The sequence below is a fragment of the Vigna unguiculata genome, chromosome 6 (genome assembly GCF_004118075.2).
Source record: "Vigna unguiculata cultivar IT97K-499-35 chromosome 6, ASM411807v1, whole genome shotgun sequence".
NCBI classification, from domain to species: domain Eukaryota; kingdom Viridiplantae; phylum Streptophyta; class Magnoliopsida; order Fabales; family Fabaceae; genus Vigna; species Vigna unguiculata.
In genome coordinates, this window is record NC_040284.1 from 27,745,276 (window position 1) to 27,762,130 (window position 16,855).

At 30.4% G+C, this 16,855-nt stretch overlaps 2 protein-coding genes and 4 non-coding genes across 6 annotated transcripts; 5 read left to right on the forward strand and 1 right to left on the reverse strand.

Moving 5' to 3' along the window:
- Positions 1 to 1,753: 1,753 nt before the first annotated feature.
- Positions 1,754 to 2,664, forward strand: LOC114188590. The gene is made up of 3 exons (XM_028077161.1): positions 1,754 to 2,179; positions 2,275 to 2,448; positions 2,519 to 2,664. Exons 1-3 carry the CDS (start codon positions 1,804 to 1,806, stop codon positions 2,662 to 2,664), a joined length of 696 nt encoding a protein of 231 aa, XP_027932962.1. The 5' UTR covers positions 1,754 to 1,803.
- A 3,675-nt stretch (positions 2,665 to 6,339) lies between these two features.
- LOC114189293 lies at positions 6,340 to 6,428 on the forward strand. The gene has a single exon (XR_003605599.1). It is a non-coding gene; the product is annotated as a small nucleolar RNA SNORD96 family (small nucleolar RNA).
- Positions 6,429 to 6,610: 182 nt separating this feature from the next.
- On the forward strand, positions 6,611 to 6,715 carry LOC114189324. The gene has a single exon (XR_003605628.1). It is a non-coding gene; the product is annotated as a small nucleolar RNA snoR109 (small nucleolar RNA).
- Positions 6,716 to 7,044: 329 nt separating this feature from the next.
- Positions 7,045 to 7,133, forward strand: LOC114189294. Its single transcript, XR_003605600.1, has one exon. It is a non-coding gene; the product is annotated as a small nucleolar RNA SNORD96 family (small nucleolar RNA).
- Positions 7,134 to 8,254: 1,121 nt separating this feature from the next.
- On the reverse strand, positions 8,255 to 12,035 carry LOC114188836 (thymidine kinase a-like). Its single transcript, XM_028077493.1, has 4 exons — positions 11,599 to 12,035; positions 9,442 to 9,586; positions 9,091 to 9,212; positions 8,255 to 8,766 (listed from the first exon to the last, which is right to left on the reverse strand). Exons 1-4 carry the CDS (start codon positions 11,913 to 11,915, stop codon positions 8,511 to 8,513), a joined length of 840 nt encoding a protein of 279 aa, XP_027933294.1. The 5' UTR covers positions 11,916 to 12,035; the 3' UTR covers positions 8,255 to 8,510.
- A 776-nt stretch (positions 12,036 to 12,811) lies between these two features.
- Positions 12,812 to 12,892, forward strand: TRNAL-CAG. The gene has a single exon. It is a non-coding gene; the product is annotated as a tRNA-Leu (tRNA).
- The last annotated feature ends 3,963 nt before the right edge of the window (positions 12,893 to 16,855 follow it).

A 16,855-nucleotide genomic window follows, 5' to 3' on the forward strand; every position in this document is an offset into this window, starting at 1 on the left:
TACGATAGAAAAAAATATATTAAATTCAGTTAATGTACCGAAAATAAATTAAACCGAGGGTGAGGAGCTTATGACTAGATTATATCAACCGGGTAAGACTAGTCTTTTTCTTTTTGAAAAAAAAAAAAAACAAAACAAAACTGGGCAAGACTATTATTAAAACATATTTAGTTCGAAAGGTGACCCACTAATATATTTCGAAATTTATTTTAGGTCTAACAAATCAGCTTATTTAATATGAACTACTCAAATTAATCTTATAAGTTATACAAAGTCTGAAATCAATCTTATAAGTTTATAAGTTAATCATATTTAGTTATGTCACGCATTTAAAGTTTTTGCTGCAAATTTGTAATTAGTTGTTACGGGTGTCACATTAGATCAAAAAACTATCTTTATATTAGATAAATTAAACTCAAATTTTAAATGGTCTCAAATTCATATAGTTATCTCTATCTTGACGTGAAATTATGATCTCTACATCTTAAAATAAATTAATCATTAATTAATCAAATTAGTCCTTTTAAAAAGGTATTTCTCATAGACAAGTCAAATAATGTATTTTTAACTAATTTAGATAAAACTCAAACTTAATTATTTAATCTATATTTTTACACTTTATAAATTAAAGTTATATTCACAAGTAAAAACCAAAACCAAATTTCACTCAAATTACGGAAATTAGAACTAAATTTGATTGAAAGTTTAAGAATAAAAACTATGATGGGCTTGTACATGGAGTGAAACATTTTTTTTTTCAATCAAAACTATGGAGTGAAACATTTTTTTTTTCAAATCAAAACTATGGGACACAACTTTTTGGATTAAGAGAAAAAAAAACACCCAATAAAAATCGCGTGAAAAACAAATTGTGTCCTCAAAGAAAAAATTCCATTTCAGAATAACAACATTCATCTAAATTTAAAAGATTAAAAATAAAAATAAATCTTTTAAAAAGTGGGAAGAAAATAATAATAAAATAAAGGGTGAAAAAATAGCTATCATTAAACATTAAAAAAATCTAACTAAAGGAATTTAAATAATGTCTCCCTTTTTCGGGTTATTCTCTAAATTTAAACTAATAAGATTCATATATATTGATTACAACCTAAGTTCAGGCATGTTGGACCTTGTATAGTTTGAGATTCAAGTTTGGAACCATTGATTTGGCAAATTCTCAATTGAACCGTTATTATGGGACGCAGAAGCAAGGGTGGTCCACGAAACTTGTCATGCAAATCTCAAGCAAAAAACAAAAACAAAAACACTAATTAATTAAATAAAGAACACTATTTTTCTATCATTCACATCCATGTTTCGTTTCATTTTAATGCATTATACCAACCAATTTCTTGGCTCTGTCTCCCCGGTATCAATTCATATCTGCACCGGCAGGTAACAAATGTCTTCTTTCCATATTTTCATTTGCCAAATCCACAAATAATACTAACCCTTTTCAAGTTCTTAAATTTGAATTTTATTATTAAACTACAAAAATATCTAATCTAGAAACTGAATTTTCAATTTTGATAAACGACCCTCGTGCTTTCCATGTCTGAAGCTAGCAGTTTTAGACTTGCAAGATTTTCATGAATTTTATTCTTATATTATCCACATGAAATGTGCATGCATTATCTTGATGTAAAATTCTCTAAAATTCTCTTCCATCTTTGTTTGGTTAGGAAAGTAAATCATTTTCAATGCATTGTTGAGGATGAACCATTGTTATTCACCCAAAAAACATAAAGGAAAAGAGAAATGTGGGGTGTTAAGAAGAGAAGTTTCAAGGGTGAGTGAGTGAGCATGGAGGAGTTTTCAGGGAGGGGAGAGTTAAGGAGAATGCAGAGGGAGCAAGAGAGGGAGAGGAGGCGCATCCGTGACAGACAGAGGAGACAATCAATGACTCAAGAACAAAGGGAAAGACATCTTGCAAGACGCAGGAGGAACTACCAACTCAGAAGACAAAGAGCTGCAAATGCTCATCTTCCATACACTTCTTTTCCTCAATTTCAACCTCCAGAATCGAGTGCTGGTGAAGCCAGCACCAGTGATGAGCTTCAGGGTTTGCCTTCTCCTACCTTTGCAGAATATGGAATTTTTCATCAAGTCATAGGTTTCCCTCAACACGACCTCAACCTAGGACAACACATGCTAAACATGGAAACCAAGCTGATTCAAGGTCATTCTTGTTAAGTTCACCTTACCACTTTGTTGTTGTTTTTCTTTTCAAGTTAACAACATGTTTATGTTTCATTCATCTCTTTTGAACAATAGGGTCATCAGTCCCCTTGGAAACTTTACTCTGTAAACCAGCCAATTCCCCAAAGCGAATGCGACTAAATCATGTCAGAGGTCTTGCACGAAACCTGACACACTCAATTGTTGATCCTTGTGCACGTTTGGTTACATCAGAATTACTATCTAAGGAACTTCAAGATGTATTGCTCGGTAAGTTTTGTATTTGTGCTTCTAATAATATGCTGTTAGCACCTTAAGTGTTATTGTTTTGATTGTTCAGGTAACACAGCAAAATCATTGCGTTTGAATTGTGTGAAGCGTCTTGCCCGATCAAAAAATAATTCTTTTTATGAAGAGAATGCATACCAGAAGGAATATAAATTTCCAGCGGGAGGGATCGGTTACTTGCTCGCCAGAACTTCATAGTATCTATTTAACTCACTGATATCAACCTCTTTTACAAAATACAAACTCTTAATCCAATTAAAACTATGATGAGAAAATATCTTGCTAAAAACAAATGTCCGTCAACATGTCAAACAAACATGCACCTTTCATCACAAGAGCATGCAAACTACCCGTAATTTCCTAATACTGTGTTATACCTCCAACTACACCCAACATCATGCTGAAACAAGACTTAACGAAACAAGGAAGACTGCTCTGCTTTGATAATCACTTTCATATGTGCAATTATTATTGCACCACATACCCGTAAATCCGACCATTGATGTTGTAATTAGTAGTTTCATTCCACCAGTCTCTCCCTCTGATACTTAATTAATGACACAAAATGTACTCAGATAAGGAATCAGACAAGAAGTGTTTTGTTGCTCCTTCGATTACACTGAAATAATTGTTTTGATTGTTCAGGTAGCAAACTGAAATCAATGTTTCAATTGTGTGATAATTTTGTTTTTTATTTATAAAAAGAGTACAGATGATTATATGAGAAGGATAAGCACGAGCATTGAGTTACTTGCTAGCCAGAACTTTATAGTTTCGATTACTGATGTAACTTATGCAGATAAAGAAACTATATATGAATGTAATTTATGCATATAAAAAAAGTATGTTTGAGGATTAATTTTTTCTTTCTAAGATGATCATATTATACATTCCATGTAGATGTTTTGTCAGGGTAAATGATAGATGATGATAGATTTTACTATACTTTGTTTTTTTTTTTTAATTTACAGGTTATATTTAGATAAGTATAAAGTGAAACTTTGTTTTTCTCGTCCTACTCTTCATCTGTCATAGAGTTGAGTTGACGTTGTTTCCAATTTCCCTCCACAAAAAATAATTTGACTAAAGCCTAGTAAAATCCTTTCACATTATGTAAATATATCTTACACGTTTTAATGTCATACATTTCTTCCTTGCTTTCCTTACTATAACTTCTCTGTAACATTTTTACCTTATCCAAACATATGGATAATACATTAAAGATTAGTTTGTTGACTTCTTACTAAGATTTTAAAATGCATAGTTTAGAAACAAGTTTTATAAATCTAGTCAAAAATCGACTATAATTATATTTTATGATCCTAAGGTTTATTATTATTATTAAACAAATTGGTGAGAAAATTCATTGTAAGAAATATTATTTATAAAGTGAGTAATACTGATAATTAGGGTCTTGTTTGGAAGTTGGAGTATATCAATTAAAGTTTTGTACGCTTTAATTTGAAATGAAATTATAGGTGATGCAGGTAGGTAAGTTAATGCATTTACAAGAATAATAGAAAAAGAATAAATCATATTATGACGGAGAAAATTTAAATGTTAAAAATATAACAAAGCAGTAATGTAAATAAAAGAAAAATAGTTTTCATACACTAATGTGAAGACTAAGAATTTTTTTTACAATTGAGTTTTGTACAACTCTTCGATAGTCACTTTCATACAAATTTCATAGCATTAGCAATGTCAATTCAACCAATCCAATCCAACAATTTCACTTACACTAGGTAATTTCACCATACATACCAAGTTTTCTTCATCTCAAATTTCTTAATTTTATTTGTACAAAATAAAATATCATAACTACTAACATTATTCATTAAACTTACACTTATTGTAAGGAATTTTCATGCTTTAGCAACATTCAATCACTATAATCATATCACCATTTTTATCTTTCAACATAAAATCATTAACTTTACAAGAAAATTAGCTTCCACAAGGAGTTGTTCTATAAAACTCTTTCCATATTCAATTCTAGCACAAATTCCCGACCGTCTCAATATATTATAATTATGCCTTAACATGTTCACAAAATGCACCACATAAATTCTATTAAACAATTTTTTACATGCTAACAATTCAAAATTTTCATCATCATATAATACGCCAAAAACTAAAACATGTACCAAGACCTATATAGAGCATAAGAAGAGTAACCATAAAGTTACATTCAATTAGACTCTAAAACAATTTAAATATTCAAAAGATTATTAATTCTCAATTTAAAACAAGTTAAATGATTAACCTGCTTCATAGTTTCAAAACATTCACAAATTTACATCAAGGCATCCAACATTATCATATTTTCCAACCCATCCAGATTCTCTACTGGGTTTTGTTTGTGTTGTTCTCTGCTGAATATTAAAAATATATTGTGTTAGCATTTTAAATAATTTTTTGATATATTTTGAAATGTCAATATTAGTGATAATCAGTATATTATGGAGATACAATAGAGAAACAACACAAAAAAACCCAATAGAAAATCCAAATTCATAAATCTACCCACACTGCATCAAAACACACTCAAAGATACCAAATTTCTCAAATTTTAATTTCAAACTACACATACTCAAACGTTGTCATTGTCAGAACTTGTCAAATTCATTGAACACAAATGTCAATAGTGACTTTTAAATGATCAATTTCCTTTACTTGAAAGAAAGAACTTACATTCTATTTGGATACCACCATCACCACATTACTTAAGCTTGACATATACACATAACAAAATCCTAACAATGATCAACTTGTTATTCCATGACTATCATGGAGTAAGAGTGCGTCTAAAACATAAAGGAATCACATGCATTTTTCAACATATTTATAAGCTATTTGTGACTAGTGTAGAGAAGTTCATTTTTTTTCTTTTAATTTTTTTAAGAAATAAACTTGTCCAAATGTATTAATTAAATAAACGTATACGCTATATTTAAAATAAGGATAATCACACATTGTTAAAAATAAGAAAGGCAGAATTAAACAAGAAAAACAAACTCACAAGAATATGGTTAACAATTGATAAGTATAGTGTATAAATGTTTTTTTTAAAGGAAAAGAATATACAAAGATAACAACTATCATATATTTATTTCTTGCATAGGATAATACAAGTGTAGTGCAAATCATTTTCTAAAAATTTTACTATCACATTCAAATTAAGAATCAAGCGAAAGACATAGTTTTTTTTTTTATCTATAATAATATATAAAGAGAATTCCCTCTTTTGTATCTACATTTCATAATACCAATTTTATCCTTTAAAATATAATTATTTATTAAAAATTTTAAAATTAATGGTTATTTTTACCTATTTTCTATAAACTTGTTTATTATTTTTATTCATCAAAAATTAATTTTTCTATTCATTTCACTTTATTTTTAACATTTCACTTTATTTTTAATAAATATAAATTTATTTTATATATTAATTTGATAACATTATACTATTATTATCTATTAAAATATTATCACTCATATTTAAAAAATAAGATATGTATATTATTATCTATTAAAATATTATCACTCATATTTAAAAAATAAGATATGTGTACGTGTTAATATAATAATATTTTGGGAAGCTATTTATATAAAATGTTATTTTAATTATATTTGTTATGACAGATGTTTTTTAACAGAATAAGGCAAGAAGGATGGAGGCCCATAGGCCCAAATGACCAAAGTGTTGTATTTATAAACAGTACAAACGCGAGTAGCAAACCACGCTTCAATGGGCATAGCATGGGAAACGCTCTTCAAAACCTAGTTTCAACCTGGTGCCGCCTCTCTCTCTTTCTCTCTCTCTCTGTTCTTCAATATTTCCATTTCCTGTGTTATTCTAAAACCAAAATGTAGCCGATGACGAAATCAGTTACCAAACACCATCTTTCGGGACTGAATGGCTCATAAAGCCTTGTTGTTATTCTGCAATTCTGAGGCTATTTGTTGTTTTTATTTGCTTTTTTATTTTATGATTTTGGAATTGTGAAAATGGTTTCTGATCTGGCGATCGAGGAAGTTTAAATTTTGGTTATTTAATATGGAAATTTTTGTGTTGAGGCTGCATGTACCAAGAGAAGGGTGAGAGCGAAAAGCTGTACCCTTGATCTTGAATGTGCCATAGTGGCTGTAGCTAAATCGAATCCGCTTGAGAAGCTAACTGGCCGGTTATTGTGATATCCTTTTGGGATCTCTGTCAATAAATCTGCTTACCGAGTTTCTCACAATCACTCTTCTAATCACTTTTCTGCTTAAAACTTCATTGGTTTTTTGGTCTGTAATGAGAGGGTGAGAAGAGGAAAATAAGCCTAGAATTACGCTTTTTCTGAAGATCCTTCTCTTATATAACACCTATGGGTCACTTTCCAGGCAATCTGCCTTGATATTCCGGCAGATTGCGTCAATAGGTGCCTACACAATATACTCTTTTCTTTACTCAGTCTTCGATGTTCACTGAATCATCATTTTAGTATGATTCTCATTGATTATTTTTTGGTGTAAAACTGTTTTAACTATGTATATTTACCTCTTCGAATGCCTATCCAATTTTCTTAGCCAGTGTCGATGATGATAACATTCATCAATACCATCTTTCGGGACTGAATGGCATTTCATGCCTTGCTGTTAATTCTGCAATTCTGAGAACCTGGCTATGTAATTTTAATTATTTGAATAAAATTAATATTTTGCAACAATAATATTTTTCAACAATATATATAACTACATCTTAAAGTTTGTACAATCTTTTTTGTTGGTCGTCATATTTGTATAAGTTTTAATAATCTTTTTGGACATCATTATTATTTTAAATAGTATTGTTGTTTTGAAAATCAAATCCGTGTCATAGTTATGTAAGTTTTAATAATCTTTTGACTCGCTATTATTTTAACTAGTATTGCTATTTTGAAAATCAAATCCGTGAAATCTTATACCACAATGAAAGACTAAAATTATGATTATTCGGTATCACATTAATAATTCTGTTATCTGACCAAAATCAAATCCGTAAAATCTTAGATTCTGAATGATACAATGAAAGACTAAAATCATGATTGTATCACAGTAATAATTATATGTTATCTGACCAGAACTATCATAAGTGTTACTTGGCTATTATCATTGAACGTTTTGTGAAAAATAAAACTCGGTGAACGGACAACAATTGAGGATTTTCTACGGGAATCAAGCTGTCCCACTAGATTAGCGATTAGCGAAGTTGCCACTTAATTACCTCAACACCTGTACCATCCGAAGATTTTAAAATTTGGAAGGTTTACCTCACTCAGGAAGCCATGTCCTAGTTACACTAACATTGATCCGTGATCAATTTCAGGTTGAATAAACCACTCATGTAAATTTTGAGCCTAAACCCTAAACCTCTCATGACATTAAAGGAAGGAAACAGAATTGACAAGAAAAAGAGACAAATTGGAACAAATCCTCAAGGTACAATACTCCATGTTCACATTCCACTAAAGGTCTTAGTATCACTACCTTCTATCCTACCCTTATCCCTGACCCCGTTAAAAGCCAAATAAAAGTCCTATTGATCTACTAAGTATGTTATCACCAAAACTGAGCTCCGGAGGAAAAATAAGCCAAAATAACAAACAAGATGGTGTTGAAATAACAAACAACAATGTTGATATTGCTGAAATAACAACAAACCAACAAAGATATTGTTGAAATAAAAATGTTTGTGCGGAATAATAGATAAACTAAGGAAATTAAAGAATGTTAATATGAAAACAAATAACTCTTTTTTAAATTTCTAAGCCAAGACACCAATAGTGAAATTATATTTACATAAAATAAAGTAGAACACATCATTAGTATTTTCAAACTGATTAGTCCGAGTGTACCAGCAGTCTGAAGCTAAACAAAACTTACACCAATGAGATTTTCATAAAATTATACTATATACTAGCCGCTTCATAAGAAGAAAAATAAAAACCAGGTTTCCATTCAGAGCTGAAAAATAAGCTACTCGATAGTTGCCTACAATATAGATATGACACAACTGCTTATGTATAGGAGCCGCATTGAAGGTTGTGGGATTGAATGACATGCCTTGCAGCTTCGACGGCTACCTGTCCACTCACATAGTGCTGCCGACACACCGGCATGTAGACATCAACTCCACCAATCAATTCAATCTGTTTATCCTGTGTCTTCCTCAGGGTAAAGGAAGCCGGCCTTTTACATATTTCACATGTAGCAGTTAACTTGGTTACAGAATCAGCAAGAGGAATTATATCAATAACACCACCAAAGCTCCTCCTGTCAGTAAATGCACAAACAAACACCATCACCTTCTTCATAATACCCTACTTACAGACCCCAAATACAAACAAATTGTAACTTATTGTGCTTGAAATTAAGCGTCACTAAAATGTTGGAATTAGCTCTAATCAGGACATAGAAATCAACTTTGAGTTGAAGTTCATGGAACAGATTTATTTATATTCTCAATCAATTCAAAATTTTGGCAGGGTCATTTCTTTATACTGGAACCTCTCCGGACCAAGACTTCAGAAAACACTAAGTTTGGCTTTATTCCAACCCCACCAAACAAATGGAAATTTTATATCTATATATTATTACCTCATGTAGTTCCCATCTAATCCTGCAACTATTACAGTTTTTCCATCATCGTCAGCAGCTTCACGGCAGAATTCATAAAGGTCATCGAAGAATTGCGCTTCATCAATACCAATCACATCCAGCTGTCATCATGTATCAGTGGAGAGAGTCAAAACAAAAAATGCAGGCAGTAAACTAGTATACCTTGGACATGGAGGGGGAGAATAAAACTATCAACAGCCACACATCACATAGTCCAATTATATAATTACCAATTAGAATCCATGTACACAACCACACATTGAATTTTCTGCTGTTTAAATAGTAAATATAAACCATTAACTACATGCTCAGAACATAAAACTATGATACCTTTTCATAAGCATCAATTCCAAACTTCTGCTTGAATGATGATAAGTTTGCCAGTGCCCAACATGGTAATTTTGCACCATCATGTGTAACAATTGAGTCTAATCCATATCGTGTATCCTTGCTTGATTTAATTACTGCTACATTTCTGCATAAGAGAAACATAAAGTTTAAATATTTACCTCATGAATATTACTAAACCATTCAGTGAGTTTCCCGGAAAATAAACAAATATAACGATCCGGAACCTACGTGCTATACTTCGAGAGCTATCACAGCAACATAAGCTTCAACTGTCATTCTATCAGAATACCAAACATCCCGAATTAACTTTCCTTGCTTCCCAAAAGGAATGAGAAAGTATGAAACTCAAACCACTTATATCTAACAACTGGGTGTGACTCAATTGGAAAATTGCGGTCAAGATGAGCAGAGTTTAGACAGTATAGGAATTCAAAAACCAGCTAGAAGCACCTTTAAGTTATGGGTAATGCAGTCAGGCTTAAGATACAGTATAGGGATTCAAAACCCACTGAAGCTCCTCATGCTCGGGGCCACGCCAACATCCAATGCTGGGGGGAGATTAGACTCAAACCCAAAGGGTGTGATAGGACCCCTCATTGTCTTACCAAAAAATACTAGTTTCCATTAGAGAAATTTTTATACACGAGACTTGTTTTTAGTAGTGACGCAACAAAAAAAATTAAGCAAGGCAACATGAGTTCCAGAAACAGTAAACCTAGAACATTCAAACATGAGTCAACTAGGTATGTTTCTAGGAGAATATGAAATGACTATAATCGAATATATACATAAAGAACTATGAGTACAAAGAACTGGATCATACTAATTGGTATGCTTACAATAGATCTATTCGTAAATTTTGTATACATACCTTGGAGGGGAACTACTTCTGAGAGGCATAGGCATTGCCAAGGAAGCATGCTCTCCAGCATTTACACATTCAAATTTAAAGAACTTCTTAGATCAAATTTTTTGAGTCCAACTCACCATAAAGCTTATAAGCCCCAAGGCATCCCATATTACTAAGTGCTCTTCACAAAATGACTTCAAAACAATTCATAGGAGTCTGTAAGTGCCCATCATACCCTATACAGTTAGCCATTGCTGCATAATGTTTATCTTGTGGCATAATACTCTTTAATAAGTGATTTACAATAATGAAATCCCAAGCAAGTTGGTCTAGGTAATCGTGTTTCTAGTCACACTTATCAAACAGCAAAAGCGCAACACAAATCAAACTGCATTCAAAATATATTTATGTCAAGCACTGTTGACTACGACGTTGTCTCTAATTTGACACTAGATGATTACCCAACACCAACAAAGCCTGAAATCCCAAGCAAGTTGGTCTAAATAATCGTGTTTCTAGTCACACTTTTCAAACAGCAAATGTCCAACACAAATCAAATTGCATTCAAAATATATTTATGTTAAGCCCTGTTGACTACGAGGTTGTCTCTAATAAAACTGCACATACACCGAGAACTGATGCAAAGATGTACTGATCTGGTCTTAAACCAGCCCCTCCCATAACAGAAGTCCAATTGGACTTCTCCAAGGTCTTGTTGAACATAACCAGATATAACAGCATTCCAAAAATACAAGCCCTTCCCCACAAAGTTGTTGAATATGAAGAGCAGTTTGTAGATATCCCAATTTTGCGTATAAATACAATATTAACAATATGAGCTTCCAATAGCCGTTAGAATATGCATTGCTGCAGCATCAGAAAATAGGCTCTCTACTGCGGGGTCAATCCAGTTCCGCACAAGAGCACAATTACCACCAGCAACCTTCGAGATACACACAGACCCCTCATGACCTAACCCAAGTTGGGTTTTTTCTGCAAGGCTTAACCTCAAAGCTGAAAATACCCGTCCAGTGATGATTGCAACCAATATGGCATTGCAAACAAAAAAAAAAAAGGTATTTCCAATTCAAAGTACAAAACACATAATGACTCTGGGCACCAATAGTTTCAAGCATGACACACCTATAACTCACCGTGACAATCTACATTCAACAACCAACTATTCAAGCAGAAAAATTAAGATAAACAACAAACAAACAAAATACTTCAGGTAAAAGGGTTTTGCTTTTAATAATAAAATTATAGATAAATATAGAAGAGTTTACCTGCCGTTGGCGGTTTCCAATTGAATCCGTCGGAGGAGCGAGGTGGTTTTTCCTGCGAACATGGGCCCCACTATGACGTGGATCTCACCGGAGGAAGGTGGCGATGGCTCTGTTTGCAAGCTTCGATTTTGATTGGTGCAAGTGAAGTTATTGGACGAAAAGGGAGGTGGGTTGAGGCGGAGAAGACGATTGGGAATTTGACGTGAGTTGCTGCGGAAAGAAAATCGAGACGTGGGTTGAGACGGTAGTGAAAACAGAGGAAAAGGAGAGGCTTTGGAGGATAAAGCGGAAAACTTTGGGTTGAGAAGGGACTTCATGGCGTGAAGGGGTTTAAGGGTTTTGGTACTGAGAACAAAGACTTCGGAATTTATGCAGTTTGAGTTGGAGGGAAACCTCGGGGGAACAACACTCACAATGCTAAAATCCTAGCTGCACTTAGTAACTTGTTTCACAAGAGCTATATTGAAAATTAATTTTGATTGGTTTTATTCTTAAAAGTAATAATAAAAAATAGGGGAAAGGAACGATTTTACTCCTTCAAGTTACATCTCATTATTCTTATATTAATCTTCCCTTTCAAACAACTTTAATCTGTTATTGAAAATTTTATTTTTTTTATCATAAGTAATAATCAAACATTAAAAGTATCCAAAAGTAATAATCATATATATAAACAATAATTAAATGAATATTAAGAATACTACAAATAGACAATGATTTTAAAATATTTACTACTTATTATTGTTCATTTGTTACTATATTAATTGTTATTCCTGAACAATGACTTAGGTATTAGAATATCTTTGTTGACACACCCACACTACCTTCTAAAGATCTTCAAACATGGTAAAATTAATAGCCCTTTTAAACATGTTGTCTCACCTTCTAAACACGTAAATTTTTCTTACTGAAACAGTTTTTTCTCTAGAAATAATTGTTTTCCTTTTATACATGTTATTGTGTTCATAGTTAAAAATTACCATGATACTTTCATGTTAAGTCATTCATAAAAGAGAAATGTTTTTAAAACATTATATGCATTAGAATAAATTAAATATTTAAATGTGAATTGTTTAAAATCTTATAAACTTATGTAATGAAAATTTTCAATTCCTGCATTTTGTGGGAAATGTTTGTTTCTAGAGATTGGTGGTTTGTGTAGTTTGCTGGAATTATTAAGTTAAATTATTGTTTTATGTAACATAATATCAAAGTCAAGATGGCCGAGTTGGTCTAAGGCGCCAGTTTCAGGTACTGGTCCGAAAGGGCATGGGTTCGAATCCCATTCTTGACAATTTTTTTATTTTTAATAAATAAAATTTGTTTTATTTTCCAGCATATATCTTTCTTCTATTTTTGAAACCTGTTAGGACGCACCTAAACGTTGTTTGGCTTGTTCTTGTTTTGTGACGTACTTTTATTTTTTCAGAAGTTTGGTCGTTTTGTTTTTTGTCAATATAGTTCAGTTGTAAACCTTTATCCCCTACTATTTGTAAGCTTAAGTCAATGAAGTATTATAATTCAATAAACTACTATATAGACACCAAAGGAAAACCAATTTTCAAAAAAGCCTGGTCCAAAGTTTTTCTAATTTACGTCTAGTAAATCAACAATTGTAATCAAATTATTAATAGAAATTGTATCATACAATATATTTGCATTATACTCCAATAATAATATTATTATTATTATACTTTATATAATTTATTACTTTAGCTTATAAAAATCAATATTAAAATAGTGTTTTTTATTTTTAATTTATTTGTTATAAAAAAATATATGTAATTAATTATTTAATTTTTGTCATATTATTAAACTCTTTATTTAAATATTATATATAATTGTATGTGAGACTCATTTTTATTTCATGAGTTGGGTCTAGGCAAAGTGATGAAATCCATGTCAGTCCACTTTTTTCAATTTCAGAAAAACTCCTCAGTTTCTCCCACTCAACCATTCCCTCTTTTTCCCTCACTTACTAAAAAATAATGTTCTCACTCTTGCTCCCCTTAGAACAGAAGCTCAGCTAGGACACTGCAAGATTCTCCTTTGAGCTAGCCAAACGCTCCACTCACATAAGCTGAACAAAAAAAAACTTCATGTTTTACCGTCCTTTTCAGTTTGGTTGTGTTGGTCGGGGTCTTCCTTAGAGCATCATTCATGTGCCTTTGTTTCTGCTTTCAGCTCTTTAAACTGTTACAAGTATAAGTGTTTTCTCACTAAGGGTTTTTTCATCTCAAGTGTAGCTTTTTGTCAAAGGTAAAGAAAGCTAGGATTTTCACATTTTTTAATTATCATGTCTATTTCTGGGTTCTGAATCACTTTTATAATGTCTGCTTGTTGTTATGGTTGCGTGGAAATGTTGTTTAATTTTGGATGTCTGATGTTGCATACGTGAGCAGGGGAGGAACCTGCTATTTTTGTCCAAGCGAGCAACCCTCACCTAAGCGAGAATAGTAGATAACTCACCCAGGTTTCTTCTCAAGTTGTCGCTTAGGCAAAGCTCCAGTTTTGAGCAAGGGTAATCTTGCCCAGGCTAGGAGGTCTCTCTTCACAGGCGTAGTAAGGTGAAATTCATTGGTAATGGTTCTGCAGAGGTAATAGCTCTGCAGAGCAGTAGAGGCCACCACAAGTGCAAGCAACCAGTGAATCTGATCTCGTTACATGTATCCGGATAATTGAGTTAGAGGGTCTTTATTGTTGGCTATCACATGCTTTGTGTGCTTACCGAATTTTCTATTTATAATCTGTTTAACAAATTTCTTGCTTGTTTATATGTACAAAAATTATTTTATCTAGCTTACCCTTTTTCTATGTGTCTGTTTCTTGTGTGGTTTTTTTTTTGCGATGATCACCAATGTTGGTGTGAGCAGATGTGGAGTGATCATGAGGATGGTGGAGATGCAGCTGTTTAGATTAGACTTTATTTTATGACTCTTTGAGCATCCTTTTTGAACTGTTTATTTTAAATTCCTTGGTATGTGAGCAATCTTTGACTAGACTGTTTTGCTTTGTGAAGTACGTTTACATCATGGTCTTGTGCCTCTTGTGCCTCGATCTTTCCTTCTCTTTCAGTATATATTTTGGATAACTGTAAAATATTAATTCCGTAATTCCAATATGCTTCTGCCATTGCTCTATTTTATGATAATTTTGTGATACTTTATTTATTAAAATTATCTATTAAATGGGATGTTACAATATATATAATTATAACATTTAAATATAATTATATAAATAAAGTTTTCATTTAAATATAATCATTATATTAATTTTCTTAATTCAAATAAAAAAATTACCCACTAGTACTTATTATTATTAGTAATAGTGGTATTATTATTATTTTTATTATTATTATTATTATAAACATTATAATTACGAGAAGGGTTATTGTTGTTATTAGTGTTAGCATTATTTGTGTTAGTATTATTATTAATATTATGATTAAATATGTTTTTTTCTTTAATTTTTTAGTGAAAATTAAAATTAGTCAATTTTTTAAATTCCAAATCAATTTAGTCTTTCATGTTTAAAATGTCTGAATTTAATCATTTTTAACTAAATTTTGTTAAGTTTATTTGACGTTTCAAAGGTTAAATAAACTTAATAAAATATAGTTAAAATGACTAAATTGATGCATTTTAAAATTGAGAAACTAAATTGGTTTAAAAATTATAAGTACGACTAATTTAAATTTTTCTTTAAAGTCAATGGACAAAAATATGTTTAACCTTTAATATTACTGCTTCAATTCGTATTAGCATATATATGTATATATATGTTGTGCTTTATAATTTAGCATATCACTAATTAGTGTCAAATTATAATTTATTCCGAACAATTTTATATTCGAATATATCTGTCTATATCTATTATGTGCTTGTTTTTACTTTGTACGCGATATCATATTTTATTGAAAATATATTTATATTTTTCTTTAACAACAACTAAAGAAACATATTTCATTTTAATATAATTTGTAACTTAAAAAGTCTAATCGTAAATTATAATCGTTTTACTACATATCACTACTTAGTTATTATGTCGATTTTATAATTTAACAAAAATAAATCCATATCAAAAATATTATTTTTTAAGCCTAATATTATCATTTTAAAAAAAACTTATATGTATGCATCAATAATTAGTTATTATAAACTCAATGTCAAAATTGATAACAATATCCAAATATATTTTTAATTAAAATTTTTAACCTCAATCTCATGTTACTCGAACTTCTTTATTAGAAACTGCAGTTCACAATATATATGCATTTACTTTAAGTTTATTATTCATGTCTCTATGTTACTTTTGTTTAGAATAAAGTTTAACTTATTTTTTTCTTTATTTTTATAATATTTATATACTTTTTTAAGTTGTTTATATCTAGTTGTGTTTCTATTTAAATTTTTTAACACGAACTTAATGTTGCATTTATTTTGTATAAGATTATATTACGAAATATTACATATTTATTATCATGACAATATCTTTCATTTTATTCATACACACCTTTGAATAAATTTAGTTTAATTTCCTTTTTTTCTCTTATTTCTGACCACTTCCTTTTCAATATTATTTGTTTTTTAGGTTGTTTATATCTGCATGTGCTTTTAATGACAAATTTTAACATCAATTTGTGTTGTATTTATTTTGTACGGGATCCATAATACATAATATGCTCATTTTAATTTGATTATGATTCATATATACACATTTCATTTTAATATAATATATAATCAAAAGTTTAATTATAATTTTAATCATACGATTATATTATATTGTTTTACTACATATAAATTGTTGATGTCAATTTTATCTAAACAAAAAATATCCTACATACGCAACAATAATTAGTTATCATATATAGTGTCAATGTCTTCATTGATAACAAAATCTTCAGGTATTTTTGTTAAAAATATTTAACCTCAAATTTATATTACTCAATTTTTTTAATATAAATTACATTTCACAATATGTTATATTTTATACAAATTGCTTTTGTTTACTATATTTTAAGTTTAATTTCATTTTTTCTTTATTTCATATGACCAATACCTTTTCGATATTTTTATGTAATTTAAACAGTTTACATTTACTAATGATTTTTATTTAATAATTTTAACATCACATTTGGGTGTTGTATTTATTTTATACAAGATCCTATTATAAAATATGCATGAAATTTATTTTAACACCAATCTTATACAAAAATTTAATTATAAAAATTTATTTAATATGCCTAAAATAACTACAT